Source organism: Erythrolamprus reginae, chromosome 8 (assembly GCF_031021105.1).
Source record: "Erythrolamprus reginae isolate rEryReg1 chromosome 8, rEryReg1.hap1, whole genome shotgun sequence".
NCBI lineage: Eukaryota > Metazoa > Chordata > Lepidosauria > Squamata > Dipsadidae > Erythrolamprus > Erythrolamprus reginae.
Window position 1 is genome coordinate 45,837,747 of NC_091957.1, and position 17,775 is coordinate 45,855,521.

General features: G+C 43.6%; 1 protein-coding gene across 1 annotated transcript; it reads left to right on the top strand.

Moving 5' to 3' along the window:
• The first annotated feature begins 1,145 nt into the window (after window positions 1–1,145).
• Window positions 1,146–17,729, top strand: GLA (galactosidase alpha). The gene is made up of 7 exons (XM_070759825.1): window positions 1,146–1,398; window positions 5,912–6,086; window positions 9,109–9,286; window positions 12,216–12,307; window positions 13,513–13,674; window positions 14,452–14,649; window positions 16,421–17,729. Exons 1-7 carry the CDS (start codon window positions 1,217–1,219, stop codon window positions 16,733–16,735), a joined length of 1,302 nt encoding a protein of 433 aa, XP_070615926.1. The 5' UTR covers window positions 1,146–1,216; the 3' UTR covers window positions 16,736–17,729.
• The last annotated feature ends 46 nt before the right edge of the window (window positions 17,730–17,775 follow it).

A 17,775-nucleotide genomic window follows, 5' to 3' on the forward strand; every position in this document is an offset into this window, starting at 1 on the left:
AAACACAGATAAACTTCCAAGGGGCCTCGACGATTCTCTAAAACAGTGGTTCTCAAGCTGGGGGTCGGGATCCCTTTGGGGGTCGAACGACCGTTTCACAGGGATCGCCTAAGACCATGGGAAAAGACAAATGCCCCATAGTTTTAGGAACTAAAGCTTCTATTCTGGCGCCTTGGAACCTAGTTTTACAATCTGGCCTATCAGGCGTTTATATTGAGGGTGTCCCTCTGACCTTCCTGCCAATCAGCTTCAAGCTCTAATGGGAGAATTGGTGCTTGACTTATGGTTGGGCGTCACCACAACACGAGGAACTGTATTAAGGGGTCGTGGCATTAGAAAGGTTGAGAACCACTGCTCTAAAAGGTTGCGAATAGAATACAGTACAATAACTCTATTGTCACTTTGAATGTACAGTAATTACATTTATACTAACGTTAAAAATGGGATTTTGTTGCAAATATCCCAGCTGTCTGCAAGGAAGATCAATCCTTCCATTTCCCCACGATCCGGTCAGAGCTGAAGAAGCTTCTTGGGTTGAGAAGGGAAACATCTTTAAAGGAAAAAAACAACAACCCAGAAAGTCCAGTTAATTTAATTTAGTTTAATTTAATTGACTTCTATGCCACCCAATCCCAATTGGACTCAGTTTTAATGTTATTACTAATTATTATCCCAATTATAGTCCCATTATCCCAATGGGACTCAGGCCGCCTTACAACCATAAATAGTACATACAGACAGTAAACAAACCAAATATTATTTATTAAATTATTAATATTAAATAATATTTGACTTGTTTATTGTACCTACTATTTATGGTTGTAAGCCGCCCTGAGTCCCATTGGGATAATGGGACTATAATTGGGATAATAATTAGTAATAACATTAAAACCTATAATAAACCATAAAGAGTTGCCTCTTGGGGGGGGGGGCGGAGAAAAAAACCTTTGGGATGTAAGTAAAACGAATGACTTGGAAAGGATTAACAGCGGCCTTCTGCGTTATCACGTGACCTCCGACGCGTCACATGACCCGGCTTCCATCACAAGAGGGGGAAAAGTCCGTAAAACTTTAAACATAAATTTCCGATTGGCTGAAGCCGCGGAACCTTCCGATTGGCCCGAAGGCGCTCCAGCCCGAAGGCTGCGATTGGCCAAACGAATCATTGGGAAAAGTCCAGCCGTGAATCTTTCGGAAGGAAAGGAAAGCAGCCGAGATGGCCGGAGGAGAAAGCTGGAGGGGCAGCATGCTGGCCGGGGTGATAACGCTGCTGGCGGTGGTGGGCTTGGCCGCCGCGCTGGACAATGGTCTGGCTCGGACGCCGCCCATGGGCTGGCTGCACTGGGAGCGCTTCCTCTGCCAGACGGACTGCGAGCGGGAGCCCCTTAACTGCATCAGGTAGGCGGAGGGGATGCTGAAGCTGGGAATATATTAATTGATGCATTGGTGATTTTCATAGTATTACTAAATTACCAGATATTATTATTATTATTATTATTATTATTATTATTATTATTATTATTATTATTATTATTATTATTATTATCGGCGGCATGTCCAGTCAGCGAAGCAGTGGAAGTGATGTGCCGGTGCCTGGAGGCTCTTGGGGCCTGGATGGGTGTCAACAAACTCAAACTCAACCCAGACAAGACGGAGTGGCTGTGGGTCTTGCCTCCCAAGGACAATTCCATCTGTCCGTCCATTACCCTGGGGGGAGAATCATTGACCCCCTCAGAGAGGGTCTGCAACTTGGGCGTCCTCCTCGATCCACAGCTCACATTAGAGAACCATCTTTCAGCTGTGGCGAGGGGGGCGTTTGCCCAGGTTCGCCTGGTGCATCAGTTGCGACCCTATCTGGACCGGGGGTCACTGCTCACAGTCACTCATGCCCTCATCACCTCGAGGCTCGACTACTGTAACGCTCTCTACATGGGGCTACCTTTGAAAAGTGTTCGGAAACTTCAGATCGTGCAGAATGCAGCTACGAGAGCAATCATGGGCTTCCCTAAATATGCCCATGTCACACCAACACTCCGCAGTCTGCATTGGTTGCCAATCAGTTTCCGGTCACAATTCAAAGTGTTGGTTATGACCTATAAAGCCTTCATGGCACCGGACCAGATTACCTCAGGGACCGCCTTCTGCCACACGAATCCCAGCAGCCAGTTAGGTCCCACAGAGTGGGTCTTTTCCGGGTCCTGTCAACTAAACAATGCCACTTGGCGGGACGCAGGAGAAGAGCCTTCTCTGTGGCGGCCCCGGCCCTCTGGAACCAACTCCCCCCAGAGATTAGAATTGCCCCCACCCTCCTTGCCTTTCGTAAGCTACTTAAAACCCACCTCTGCTGCCAGGCATGGGGGAATTAAGACTTTTTTCTCCCCCTAGGCCGTTACAACTGTATACATGGTATGTTTGGTTTTTATATATTAAGGGGTTTTAATTTGCTTTTAGTATTGGATTTTATTGTATATTGTTCATGATTGTTGTTAGCCGCCCTGAGTTTTCGGAGAGGGGCGGCATATAAATCCAATAAACATAAATATAACACACACAAACACACACATATTATTATTATTAATATTATTAATAATAATAATAATAATAATAATTTATTAGATTTGTATGCCGCCCCTCTCTGAAGACTGGGGCGAATACTGAGCCCCCAGCCAGGTAGCTGGATCCCTTCTCCTTTCTTAGTCTTTCTTTCTCTCTCTTTCTCCCCCTCCTTTTTCTTTAGTCCCCATTTTCTTATTTTCTGTTATTTTCAATGTGATATATATAATAAATTCAAGATAAATAGTATGTACTATTCAGGTATGCTTTTTTTCTGTCCTTTTAATGTGTAAATTTAATTTAAAAAATTTAAAAAGGATTTAGTTGTGGTTTTGGTTTTGCTGATTTTTTTTTATTTAAAAAGGTTTTGTTTTTGTTTTATTATTTTATTTTAATTCATTTATTTTATTTTATTTTATGCCGCCCTTCTCTTTAGACTCAGGGCGGCTTACAACATGTCAGCAAAAGCACTTTTTAACAGAGCCATCATATTGCCCCCAACAATCCGGGTCCTCACTTCACCCACCTCGGAAACATAGAAATATAGAAGATTGATGGCAGAAAAAGACCTCATGGTCCATCTAGTCTGCCATTATTATTATTATTATTATTATTATTATTATTATTATTATTATTAATAATAATTAGACTTGTATGCTGCCCTTCTCCGAGGACTCAGGGTGGCTCACAATACAGTACAATGCAGTGTAATGCAATACAATAACATGTGTACAAATCTAATAGTTAAGAACTCTAAGCTAAAAAACCCCTTACATTTAAAAAACAGTCAATTAATACTTATGAGGTAGGTCAACTTATACATATGAGGTTTTTAGCTCATCTCCATTTCAAAACCGAAAAGCCAGCGCTGTCTGAAGACTTCTCTCTGGTCATGTGGCGGCATGACTAAACGCCAAAGGCACATGGAACGCTGTTACCTTTCCTATTTTTCTACTTGCATTTTTCTACTTCCCTATTTTTCTACTTGAATTTTTGCAAGTAGAATTGCTTTAGAACAGCTAGGTTAGCAGAATCTGGGGCAAGTAAAAGTTACCTTAGCAATAGACCGCTGAACTGCCAACTTTCTGATCGACAAGCTCAGCCACTGAGCCACCGCATCCCTTTACGCTACATAAAGATATAGGGGGCTGGTTTGGGTCTAGCTTTTGCTTTTGTGTGAACAGAGAGTCAAGTATGACATCATAGTTTCATAAACTATGATTAAATGAATCATATTTTAATGTAGTGTATGGGGATTTATCAGGAACAATGGGTACACAAAAAATGTTAAGTCATGAAGCATGGCTTAGAAATCGCAAAGTCTGGTTCATATATAAAACTAAGTTCCAAATAATCAAACATGATCATTACTCATATCCTTTCTTGTTATTACAGCTGGGCTTCTTTGTTGAGCAAGAAGAAGAAACAATTCTTAGCACAAAACAATTATTACATACAGTACAAGAAAACTTAATAAAAATGGATTTATAACAATCAACAAGAAGCAGCATGTTCCTTTGGTGATAATGATCACGTTTTTCCTCTAAAGGTTGCAGAACCTGCCAGTAAACAATTCATAATCTAAAAATATCTGTGACTCCTTTCCTAAACGTTCAATGACTTGAATTGAGAGTGTCGTAATATGTTTTTCTATCGGCTGTCAATACATAGGGCAAATTGCACAGAACAAAAAGTCCTTTCCACAAACAGCGTACACTATGATTGTTTCTAGAGAGAGAATGCTCCGGTCCCTTTTTTTGAAAAGAAGAATGATAAGCTTTGTTCTGCCGGACTCTCTGGTAGGAGCCTCCCAAAAATTCAAAGATACAAATTTCAGACACACACAGACACATTTGAAAATTCAAAACAATGTTCTTTATCATAAAATTCAAAATAAACTAAGCACTCTTTTTGTATTGCAAAGAGCACTCATCCCAAAACAACCTGGTAGTTTGTACAAGTCCCTTATCAGTTTGTAAGTACTTAGCTTGCAGCTGTGAAGAAAGTCACAGCCCTTCTTCTTCCACAAAGTGAAACACACTTTGCTCTGCTTTGGTTTCAAAGAGGTGAAAAGTCAACAAAGGCCGGAGTCAGCAAGACATTCATGAAACACAATGATCAGATAATTCTCCACAATGGCCAAACCCACACGCTGCTATTTATAGCAGCAGCACAAAAATACAGCAGCCCCATCCAACCATAGGTGGTCTCATTTACTTTTGTAATAATCCCTTAGTTGTTGCTTCCTATGCATCACTCTACGCATGCGTGGATGTGTCATTAATTCTTGTTCAGAATCCAGAGATGATACAGATGATTGATCTCCTCCTGGGCTGTCTGCCAAACTCCCCTCTTCCCTGTCACTCACGCTTCCTTGGTCAGAGGAGACTTCGTCGGCAGATTCCACTGGGAACAAAACAGGCCTGCAGCATGTGGATATCTCCCCCACATCCACCTGCGCATTCCTTGGGGCAGGAGCTGGGCCAGAGCTAACCACAACAAGCTTTAATAGAAATGTTGAGATTTTTAAAGGGCTGGAAGCCCTTTATCGCTGGAATTTTCATCAACAAAGCAGCTGAGATTCCTGATATTTTGTCATTTCCAGCCATTTTATTTTTTTTTCAGAAGTAGAGACATCTACCATAAATCAGTAATTCTTAAACTATTTGAGTCAAGTACTTATTTTCCTGATCTTGAATGTCATTAATTCCACAGATAATTACCCCCAACCAGGCGGGGGCTGCTGCTACCACCACTACTGGTGCGCTGCGCAAGCAACTTTGGATCTCTGCTGTACGCGCATGCACGTTCCAGTGAGATTTTGCTCCTGCACATGCGCAGGAATCAAAATATTGCAAGGGGACGCACACGGACGAGATTTGGGGTGACTTTTTTGCTTCTGTGCGCAAGACCAAAAAATAGCCAAAATCTCTATTGAATTAGATAAACTGCCATGAGGCTAAAACACTAGGCTGCACTTTTATCTGTAGCACTAATTACAGCAGCCCCACCCAACCACAGGTGGCCTCATTTTCTCTTGTAATAATCCTTCAGTTGTTGTCTCCTATGCATCACTCTACGCATGCGTGGATGTGTCATTAATTCTTGTTCAGAATCCAGGGATGATACAGATGATTGATCTCCTCCTGGGCTGTCTGCCAAACTCCCCTCTTCCCTGTCACTCACGCTTCCTTGGTCAGAGGAGGCTTTGTCGACAGCTTCTATCGGGAGCAAAACAGGCCTGCGGCATGTGGATGTTTCCCCCACATCCACCTGCACATTCCTTGGGGCAGGAACTGGGCCAGAGCTAACCACAACAATTTACTTCTGGCCTTTTGCCTCCCCTCTCTCCTCCCAGTGAACAGCTCTTCATGCAGATGGCTGACCGAATGGCCTCAGAGGGATGGAAAGAAGTCGGGTACCGTTTTCTGTGCATCGATGATTGTTGGATGGCTCCTACCCGTGATGGACAGGGGCGGCTGCAGCCAGACCTCAAACGCTTCCCCAGCGGGATTAAGAAACTCGCAGACTACGTGAGTGGGTGCTTGGGAACTATTCTCCTGGGAGCTTCTTTCAACTTGGGGTAGCTGAAAAAAATCGGGAATGCTGGATTGATGGAAACTGCTGGTGCTGCTAATGCAATTTCTCTCTCTAAGGAAGGTAGGAGAGGTTTCCTAAGCAAATCCCATTTATGCTTTGCCTTCTGTGTTAATTTCTAACAGCAAGCCATAAATTACTCTCTTAACTCGCTGTCTCTGCAATTCCATAAGAATCATTGTGCTGGGTCAAATCAAAAAGAACTAACTTGGGATGGAGTTTGACTCTCTGAGTTGGATGATTTTCCCCTCCTCAAATCTTGGAAAATGGGACATGTTCTCTTGACTTGTAAATGATATTTAAAGGTACACTGCAACTGTGGGTGGTGGTTTTGCTTGGGTATTTCCTCTAGCATTTGTTGATAAAACTAATCTGGATTTCTGCTCCTTTTGCTGAGTGGTGGCATGCTCCCCTTGTTCTGTCTGGCCGGATCAGTTATTAGAAAGCAAAACCCACACATGCTTGAAGCATCGATCATCTGTCTATATATACTGACAAGGTGTGGCTAAGTATCCCATTATCCTCGGGACCATCTTCTGCCTCATGTATCCCAGCAGCCAGATGTCGACTGGGGGAGCCTAGGGGAAGAGCTTTCTCTGTGGTGGCCCCGGCCCTCTGGAACAAACTCCCTCCGGAGATACATACCGCCCCCTCCCTCCTGGTCTTTTGCAAAGCCTTAAAAACCTACCTATGCCGGGAGGCATGGGGGCCGTGAGTGATGAGACTGTCTCCGGCCGATATGAGATAGGATTGGATTGGATGAATGTATGCAAATGTTCAAGGGGTCTTTTAAATGTTTTTTAGTAAATTTTCATATTTTAGATGTATTAGATTTCTTATATATTGTTTTATTAATGTTGTATGCCACCCTGAGTTGCCTTGAGAAGGGCAGCATAGAAATTGAATAGATTAGATAGATAGATAGGTTAGATAGATAGATAGATAGGTTAGATAGATAGATTGATAGATAGGTTAGATAGATAGATAGATAGATAGATAGATAGATAGATAGATAGATAGATAGATAGATAGATACGTAGATAGGTTAGATAGATAGATAGATAGATAGATAGATAGATAGATAGATAGATAGATAGATAGATAGGATAGGATAGATCGATAGATAGATAGATTAGATAGATAGATAGGTTAGATAGATAGATAGATAGATAGATAGATAGATAGATAGATAGATAGATAGATAGGTTAGATAGATAGATAGATAGATAGGTTAGATAGATAGATAGGTTAGATAGATAGATTAGATAGATAGATAGATAGATAGATAGATAGATAGATAGATAGATACGTAGATAGGTTAGATAGATAGATAGATAGATAGATAGATAGATAGGATAGATCGATAGATAGATAGATTAGATAGATAGATAGGTTAGATAGATAGATAGATAGATAGATAGGTTAGATAGATAGATTGATAGATAGGTTAGATAGATAGATAGATAGATAGATAGATAGATAGATAGATAGATAGATAGATAGGTTACATAGATAGATAGATTAGATAGATAGATAGATAGATAGATAGATAGATAGATAGATAGATTGATAGATAGGTTAGATAGATAGATAGATAGGTTAGATAGATAGATGGATGGATGGATGGATGGATAGATAGATAGATAGATAGATAGATAGATAGATAGATAGATAGATAGATAGATAGATAGATAGATATAATCAATGTCCAGAACCCCTTCTAGAGAGATATTCATGCCTGGTTCTCATTCTTCTGACCCTAGCATCTAACGGGGTCCTCAAAGTCCCCATCGACCTCTGACTCAGACAATACCCTAACTGGGGGTTCTACAGTGTCTGGTGGTTCCCCAGTCTCCAATTCCCCTTCACTCTCACTCTCAGACTCAGATGGCAAGAACACTGGCCTGCAATGCCAGTATTGCTCAGTCTCCTGGTCCTCGAAATCCGTGACCAGCTGAGCCGGACATAGACCACTCACAACATCTCTCTCTCTCCTCCTCCTCCTCCTCCTCAAAAGCAAGCTATCCAAACATAGGCCATGTTTTAGACTGGTAAAACTTTGCATACTATATTGCTGGGGAATTTTAAGTACAGTGGTACCTCTACCTACAAACACCTCTACTTACGAACGGTGTTCAAGATTTTTTTTTGCCTCTTCTCAAGAACCATTTTCCACTTACAAACCCGAGCCACTGAAACTGTAACCGGAAAAGGCAGGGAGAAGCCTCCGTGGGGCCTCTCTAGGAATATCCTAGGAGGAAACAGGGCCGGAAAAGGCAGGGGGAAGCCTCCGTGGGGCCTCTCTAGGAATATCCTGGGAGGAAACAGGGCCAGAAAAGGCAGGGAGAAGCCTCCGTGGGGCCTCTCTAGGAATCTCCTGGGAGGAAACAGGGCCGGAAAAGGCAGGGGGAAGCCTCCGTGGGGCCTCTCTAGGAATATCCTGGGAGGAAACAGGGCCGGAAAAGGCAGGGAGAAGCCTCCGTGAGGCCTCTCTAGGAATCTCCTGGGAGGAAACAAGGCCGGAAAAGGCAGGGAGAAGCCTCCGTGGGGCCTCTCTAGGAATATCCTGGGAGGAAACAGGGCCGGAAAAGGCAGGGAGAAGCCTCCGTGGGGCCTCTCTAGGAATCTCCTGGGAGGAAACAGGGCCTCCACCCTCCCTGTGGTTTCCCCAATCGCATGCATTATTTGCTTTTACATTGATTCCTATGGGGAAAAATTGCTTCTTCTTACAAACTTTTCTACTTAAGAACCTGGTCACGGAACGAATTAAGTTTGTAAGTAGAGGTACCACTGTATTAAAATTTTGAGTCTTATAGTCGCACACATCTGGAGAATGCCAGACTCTCAGAAAGTTTAGTTCGGGTACGTTTTATTTCTTTGAGGAATGCTTAGGAAATACAACTTGCCTGCCGTTTTCTGCCTTTGCCTTTGCTTTTCCCGTTGGCCTCTGTGATTCAGGTCCACTCCAAAGGTCTGAAGCTGGGCATTTACGCAGACGTTGGGAACCGAACCTGCGCTGGCTTTCCCGGAAGCTACGGCCATTACGAACAGGACGCAGAGACCTTTGCCAGCTGGGGGGTAGATCTGCTCAAATTTGACGGATGCGACTTTGGAACTATCGATAAGATGGCTGATGGTGAGCCTATTACGCCCTGGCTGCTTTGTCCTGTGATCTGTTCAATAAGCCACAGCTGGAAGGATTCATGCAACCAATAGCTCATAAAGCCGGGTTGTCCAATGTTGACAGCTTGGTGGGTGTTGTGATTCAGCCTGAGGCTCCTCAGGGAACGGCTGGAACTCTGCCGGATCCATGCTCAGAGGGGGAGGACGATGAACAGGAGGGGGAGGACCAGGCAGAAGAGGAAGAGGAGGAGGGAGAGCAGCCTGAGACCCCTGGGGGGGGGGCTCTGCCCAGCGAGTAGCCTGGATTCATTAGATGAAGACGCACAGGCTATCATAGATATGAGGCAGAGACAGGCAGCCCAAAGAAGGGGCCAATTAGCAAGGTATTTCCATCCCTGAATTGGTAACAGCTGGGTTTGGGTGTGGTTCTCCTCAGCAGGGTTGAAAAGGCAGGCCCGCCCTTACTGTATTGTGGAGAGTTATCAATTGGGAGTCCTGTGACCTTGCTTCGATTCTTGGCGTCTCTGATCCTGGCTTGTGACTTCGAAGGCTGAAGACTTGGGGGAGGCGTGGGTTTTATTACCTCCAGTGTTGTTTTTGCCAGCAAGAATCCTGTTTTATTGCCTGGCCGTCGTGAAACCTCTGTGAAGCTTCATAACGTTCCTGTCTGTAAGAACAGTTTTTGTTACCTGTGTTTGCTTTCAAATATATAAACTGCCTTTGCTTTTTACCAGTGTGTCTGGATACTCTTTTTAGTTGGTGTTGGCGTCTGGGGGGACCCAGACAGAACAGTGGCCAGGGAATTCTGGGAGTTGAAGTCCACAACTTTTAAAGTTGCCAAGATTGGACAACTCTAAAGTACAGCTGACAAGCCACTGTTGACTTGTTTTGATAGTTTACATGGAGGGCCATATAAATATATGCCGGTACCAGCTAGAATTTGGCTATTTATATTTGTGCTTTTCTGCCACTTTTTGGTTTTGTTTTGTTTGTTAGAATAGAATAGAATAGAATTTTTATTGGCCAAGTGTGATTGGACACACAAGGAATTTGTCTTGGTGCATATGCTCTCAGCGTACATAAAATAAAATATACATTTGTCAAGAATCATGTGGTACGACACTTAATGATTGTCATAGGGGTCAAATAAGCAATGAAAAAGCAATATTAATAAAAATCTTAGGATGTAAGCAACAAGTTACAGTCATACAGTCAACGTGGGAGGAAATGGGTGATAGGAATGATGAGAAAAACTAGTAGAAGTGAAGATTTAGTAGAAAGTCTGACAGTGTTGAGGGAATTATTTGTTTAGTAGAGTGATGGCGTTGTTCATTGGATTTATATGCCACCCCTCTCCGAGGACTTGAGGAGGCTTACAACATATTAAAAAAACAATAAAATACAGTGTCTAAATCCAATTCATTAAAACTAGGTGGACAATCTAAAATCCTCAATAACATTAAAAATCATCATATTCATGCAAACAGCAATCTTATAAAAACATTTGTCGGCCAGGGGGCCAAAATCAAATAGCCCCAAGCCTGGCGGCATAAATGAATCTTAAGACTCTTGCGGAAGGCAAGGAAGGTGGAGGCAGTACGAATCTCTCGGGGGAGCTGATTCCAGAGGTCCGGGCCCCCCACAGAGAAGGCTCTTCCCCTAGGCCTCACCAAGCGACATTGTCTAGTTGACAGGACCTGGAGAAGGCCGACTCTGGGACCTAACCGGTCGCTGGGACACATACGGAAGAAGGCGGTACTGCAAGTAGTCTGGTCTGAAGCCACGTAGGACTTTATAGGTCATTACCAGCACTTTCATTGCTTATTTGACCCCTATGACAATAATTAAATGTTGTACCACATGATTCTTGACAAATGTATCTTCTTCTTTTATGTGCAATGAGAGCATATGCACCGACAAATTCCTTGTGTGTCCAATCCCACTTGACCAATAAAGAATTCTTTTCTGTTCCATTCCATTCTTTGAATTGTATCTGGAAATCAATTGGCCACCAATAGCACTATGCTATCTTGAATTTTCTTCCCATTTTTAATGAGTGCTTCTACCATTCATTACTGTTGGTTTGAGAAGGCTCGAGGAATCCTGCTGTTGAGAAGAGGGTTGGATTAGTGTTGGTCATGACCTTTAAAGCCCTACATGGCATTGGACCAGATTACCTCCGGAACTGCCTGCTACCGCACGAATCCCAGCAACCGATAAGGTCCCACAAAGTTGGCCTTCTCCGGGTCCCGTCAATTAAACAATGTCGTTTGGCGGGCCCCGGGGGAAGAGCCTTCTCTGTGGCGGTCCCAGCTCTCTGGAACCAACTCCCCCTGGAGATTAGAATTGCCCCCACCCTCCCTGTCTTTCGTAAACTACTCAAAACTCATTTATACCGCCAGGCATGGGGGAGTTGAGATATTCCTTCCCCCTAGGCCATTACAAATTATGCATGGTATGTTTGGTGTATGTTTGGGGTTTTTAGTTGTTTTATTATTGGATTGTCACATGCTGTTTTTATCATTGTTGTTAGCCGCCCCAAGTCTATGGAGAGGGGCAGCATACAAATCCAATAAATAAATAAATTAGAAGATCTCTATGGTCCTTTCCAATCCATCCTATAATTCTGTGTCTAATTAAAGATAGTCCTTATCTAGCAGCTGCCTCATTTAGCAACCATTCAGAGTTACAACTATTAAAATGGAACTGGGCAAAACTAAATCCCTGCATTTGTAACCTTCGCAGGTCCATAAGCAAAAGAAAGCTTGAAGTGAGATTGTAACCAGAGTTGCGGTTTCTCTTAGCAGCTGCTTCACTTAATGACGGAGTGGTTACTCAGTGAGGACTACCCGTAGTCAAAAGAAGTCAAGCTTGGCTGAGAAAGGCCTACGTTTTGTTGCAGAAATATTTTAATGGTAGGGGTGCTGCTTTTTTCCTACCAGGTTATAAGAAAATGTCTTCGGCTTTGAATAAAACTGGCAGAAGTATTGTATATTCCTGTGAATGGCCACTTTACCAGAGACCTTTTAAAAAGGTAAGGGGGGGGGCACTGATGGGCTCCTACAGGTACAGTCAGGCACGCAAAACCAGTAGAAAAAATTTGGTCAGGTACGCAGAACCAGTAGAAAAAAATTGCACTTTTTTCTTTTTTTCCCTTCTGGGCTCTGGGTATGTTTTTCCTATCACAGTAAATGAGGTTGAAGGTGTACAGTGTTCCGATTTTCCCGGGGGATGCGTTCCCAGACCGCCCGCGAAAGTCGAATTTCCACGAAGTAGAGATGCGGAAGTAAATACACTATTTTTGGCTATGAACAGTATCACAAGCCTTCCCGTAACACTTTAAACCCCTAAAGTGCAATTTCCCATTCCCTTAGCAACCATTTAGATCATTATTCACCATGTTCATTTATTAAAGTTTATTAAAAAAATATTTATTAAAGTCGGATGAAAGTTTGGCGATGACATATGACGTCATCGGGCGGGAAAAACCGCGAAGTATTTTTTAATTAATATTTTTGAAAAACCATGGTATAGACTTTTCGCGAAGTTCGAACCCGTGAAAATTGAGGGAACACTGTATAATTTTAAAAGAGTTGTGTGTGCATGTACATACACATAGTTTATATAGTAGATAATGTATATATTTTGTGTTCCTGTGTGTAATATGTATGCACACATATGGCATATATACATAGAATTAAATAGTATTTTGGATGTTCAGTAATAGTGAATAGGGAAATTGTATCTCTTTGAGGCGAGACCAGGCACCCTAACCCAAACCCTTGACACGAGTGATGTCAAGCTGGCCATCTTTAAGCCAGTCACATGACCTTTAAGCCACCACCCCGTCACATGATCATCAAGCCACTCCCACCTGGTCACATGGCTGGCAAACCACACCCACAAAATAGGCCACATCCACAGTGGTAGTAAAAAAAAATTCAGCCCTTCACTGGGGGAGGGGGGATTCTTTTGAGCTCATTCTAAGAGCAAATGGCCACCACTTTGTATGTATCTGGTAAAGAATGCATACTTGTGTCAATCAGGGATCTGACTTGGTATTAAAGCCGCTTTCTACAATTTCTACAAGTTTGTTCCATTGTAGTATTTATTTCTGAGGTTTTCCCACTTGCAACCTGAATAAAAACCAGCCTATTCCCCCTGGAGTCTCTTCAAAAATCAATATTTAGGGCTTAACGTAGAAAATTAATGTTTTTCCTTTTTCCTCTTTTCTGGCAGGTCAACTATAGCGAAATTAAGCAATACTGCAATTACTGGAGGAATTATGCTGACATCTCCGATTCCTGGGACAGCGTCAAGAGCATCTTAGACTGGACTTCTTCTAACCAGGATATTCTGGTCGACATAGCAGGGCCAGGTGGCTGGAATGACCCAGACATGGTAAGGAAACCTGCCATTTATCCCAGCCGGTGTAAATGCATCAGTTAATGGCCTGCATATTCCTCAAAGGGATGGTAAAATCAAGTGGTAGCTCTACCTAAGAATGCCTCTACTTAAAAACTTTTTTAGATAAGAACTGGGTGTTCAAGGGCTTTTTGCCTCTTCTCAAAAACCATTTTCCACTTACAAACCCAAGCCTCCAAAACTGTAACCGGAAAAGGCGGGGAGAAGCCTCCTTGGGGCCTCTCTAGGAATCTCCTGGGAGGAAACAGGGCCTCCACCCTCCCTGTGGTTTCCCAATCACAGGCGTTATTTGCTTTTACATTGATTCCTATGGGAAAAGTTGCTTCTTACAAACCTTTCTACTTAAGAACCTGGTCACGGAACAAATTAAGTTCAAAAGTAGAGGTACCACTGTACAAAGTAAAATCACTAGGCTGATACGTAATAATTGCTCTGGATTGTAACAATTGGGAGTCTCAAAGGTGCTTCTATTTCTCCTTCCCCCCAAAAAAGGTGACTGTTTTTCTTCTAACTCAGTTTCTAAGAGATCTTCTTCCCATCATTTCAAATTGATTCTTTGAAGGGGAAGATTTATTTATTTATTTAATTTTAATTCTACGCCGCACAATCCCGAAGGACTCAGGGTGGCTAAGATTCCCAGGGGTTGAATCAGGAACTCCTCTACGATCCTTTATGGGCCTAGGGAAGTTGCCAGTCGTTCAGTTATTGCTCTGCAGCTGGATTTTGTAGCACGATCAGGCATTTTTTTTCCAGCTCGTGATTGGAAATTTTGGGCTGAGCTGGGACCAGCAAATAACACAGATGGCCTTCTGGGCTATTATGGCTGCCCCACTACTGATGTCCAATGACTTACGTCAGATCAACTCCAAGTCCAAGGCTCTCCTCCAGAACAAGGAAGTGATAGCGATCAACCAGGATCCCCTGGGCAAGCAGGGCTACCGAATTACTAAGGTAAGTCCATCTATGGCCGCCATGGTGAATCTATGGCAGTGGTCCCCAACGTTTTTTCCACCAGGGACCAGTTTCAGCAAGACAATTTTTCTATGGCCCAGTGGGGGCGGAAAGGGGCGTGGTTGGGGGCGGGATTAAGCATGGGGGTGCTGGTCCTCCCCGCCCCTCTTTCCCGCCATCGTCCTGTGGCCGGCAGAACCTGCCTCCCAAGCCCTCTTGCCCAGCGGGAGCTAAGCGCTGGAGAGAGGGGGTCAGGCTGGCCCTCCTGCCTCCCCCCAGCCAAAAACGCAAAAGCGCCCCGCGGCAGAAGCCAAAAGAGGCTTGAGCCTCTCGGTCCTTCCCGCCCCTCTGTCCCATCCATCGTCCTGTGGCCGGCAGAACCTGCCTCCTGAGGCCTCTTTCCCGGCGGGAGGCGAAGCGCTGGAGGGAGGGGGTGGTGGCATGAGGGCCGGCAGCTGCTGACTCCACGGACCGGTGCAACATGCCCCGCGGCCCGGTACTGGTCCGCGGCCCGGTGGTTGGGGACCCCTGATCTATGGCACGTAGACACATGAACTGTTGACCAGTTCAGTTCCACTGCACATGCGGGCCAGCTGATTTTGGGGTCAGACAAGCTCATGCTTTCTCTTCACTTTCTGTGGCCTCTGCCTCCCCAAATTTCTGGAGGTTCAATCCCAGTGGTGTTTGGGCATATAACCCCCCCCACCCACCCAGCTCAGTTTGTGAAGTGGCTCCCCCCCCCCACAACTCCAGTTGGAGAAAGAGGCTTTTCCCCTCTCCCACCGCTGTTTTGGGATGTGAGGCCAAAACAGGGGTTGTGCATGTATGCATGGATGATGGGTTGCACACATGTGCAGGGGGCAGGACATGCATTATGGGTGTGAGCACTCATAGATGTGCGACAGTGAACCCACACTTTTTGGCACCCAAGGAATAAAAGGTTCGCCATCACTGCCCTATGGAGACTTTAGCTGCAGAAAAGTCTTTCTCAGCCGTGTGCAAAGACAGAATTATATTAACACTATAATTATGATTTTAAGGGACCTCCCTTCCCTTTTTTATTTGATTTTTAATGCAACCAGAATTTTCATCCTTGAATAAATATGCAGGTCTTTTGCACCCAATCTAGGCAAAGCCCTTAAATGTATATTGAATTATATTTACATTGCTGGCATCGTTTTGCCATTTGCATGAATGATAATCACCATCAATATTTTAGAATAGATCCACCCTCCCTCACATACATCCCATTAGCTTTAATATGCTCACATTTGTGTAATAGTGTACACTGAAATATACTGCACCCATTTACAAGGAATTGATCCTAACTTAAAAGCGCATTCTTGTGTATCCATGGTGATGGTTAACTTTTAGAACGAAGGGCATGTTTCAATGCTTATTAATTTTACAATTGGGTTATTAATGTAACAAGATCAAATAAGTACTTATTTATTGCAGCCATTCTTGGGTCTCTTGTGTAGAGCTATGCGGTAGCCTAGAGGTGGCGCTCTCACATCACAATCAAGAGACTGAGTTCAATCCTAGGTAGAGGTGTAGTTTCCTTTGGGCACTTTGAGAATTTTATCTGCTGAATAAAACTCCGCATTGGTGAAAGGAAGGGCACTTGACCATTAAAACACTCCACTAGCTTTGTTCAGTTTTTCAGACTCTACCCTGAAAGTGATTATTGGGTTGTTAAAAGAAGAGGATTCTTGGTCTTTGTGTAAATCTGATTAAAGACGCTTCTTCTGATGTTATTTATTCTCTCCAGGACAAAACCTTTGAGCTGTGGGAACGGCCACTCTCAGGAGGAGCTTTTGCTGTAGCTGTAATAAATCGGCAGGAGATGGGAGGACCTCAGACATATGACCTCGCTCCCGTGATCATTGGCAATGGCTTGGCTTGCAATCCCAGTTGTCTGATCCAGCAGATTCTTCCTATCAAGAGAGACCTGGGGCTACACAACTGGATTTCGCATTTGACGCTGGTGGTGAACCCGACTGGCACTGTGCTGCTGAAGACAGTGGTGCACGTAGACATGCCTTTTATGGGCAATGAAAAAGGCTACCCTAAAGACATCTTATAGCGTGGCAGCACTCTCCCCTCGCAAATTCTTTCAAGAGGATCTAAGGCAACGCAAAGAAATGAAAGAAAAATCGCTGTAGAGTAGGAGTGTCAAAACTCAACGTTATCATGACGATGTCACATATCGGGACTTTGGCAGCCCTGCTTTAGTGCTTTGCTTCAAGACGTTGATTGTCAAGAAAGGCCGAGATGGTCTTTTCGGGATTCTGAGATTTTTAAGCCTCAAAAGGATGTAATCATTTGTTTTGCACATGCTTCCAATTGCTTCTCAACAATCACTGGATCAAAATTAGGAATATGTAAGGACACAATAGCTGTACGGGTAAATTGTGCAATAACCGGGGGGGGGGGGGGGGGGGGGGGATCTGAAGAGGATTTAGGTGCACTTTGCTACTCCTAAAATCCAATAGAGGGATTTAAAAAGTACTACGCAGAATTCTGGAACAACTCTGGGCTTTTGGGCGAGTTTCAAAAATCTTTGTATTGGGAATGAAGGCTCTGCACCTACTTCGGAATGGCACTCCCTCTATTTCAACCTTGAGAATTCCAGCCCTTAACCCCTGAACCTGAATTTTGCAGTTCATTAAAATGCTCCCCACCCCCAAGATGATTTCCCTCCCCACTATTTCAATAAATCTTTTATGCCTGCACTGATACTAGCTTTGTCCAAGGCAGGCACTGATTGAGGGCCCAGATTATGATCAAGCCAGTTGCTCTTATCGCTTGAAGGAGAACGAAGATCAAAGGGATCTAATCGATTCTTTGAGCCAGTTCACGAGAGGAGAATAAAGTGTCAAGAGTTCTGTGAAGGTTTGAAGAAAACCTTGAGAGCTTCTATCATGTCCTTTCAATAAATACGTGCATTAAAAATCACAATTAATGGCGGGATGTGCAACGGTTTTACTTCTTTGATTTTAAACATATTTTTATAGATTTTTAACGCTTTCAATATGCTTTTGAATATGTGCCAAATAAATAATAAAAATGTAGAATCAGAATGTGTAGAATTGGAATTATAGAAACATACCCAAAAGGCAGGAG

What these genes read in the sequence shown, in the direction of transcription:
- GLA (XM_070759825.1), top strand. Translation starts at nt 1,217, where the DNA reads ATGGCCGGAGGAGAAAGCTGGAGGGGCAGCATGCTGGCCGGGGTGATA. An exon ending in TATCGATAAGATGGCTGATG is followed by an intron (nt 9,287 to 12,215) that starts GTGAGCCTATTA and finishes TTTTCCTACCAG; the next exon opens with GTTATAAGAAAATGTCTTCG. An exon ending in AGGGCTACCGAATTACTAAG is followed by an intron (nt 14,650 to 16,420) that starts GTAAGTCCATCT and finishes TATTCTCTCCAG; the next exon opens with GACAAAACCTTTGAGCTGTG.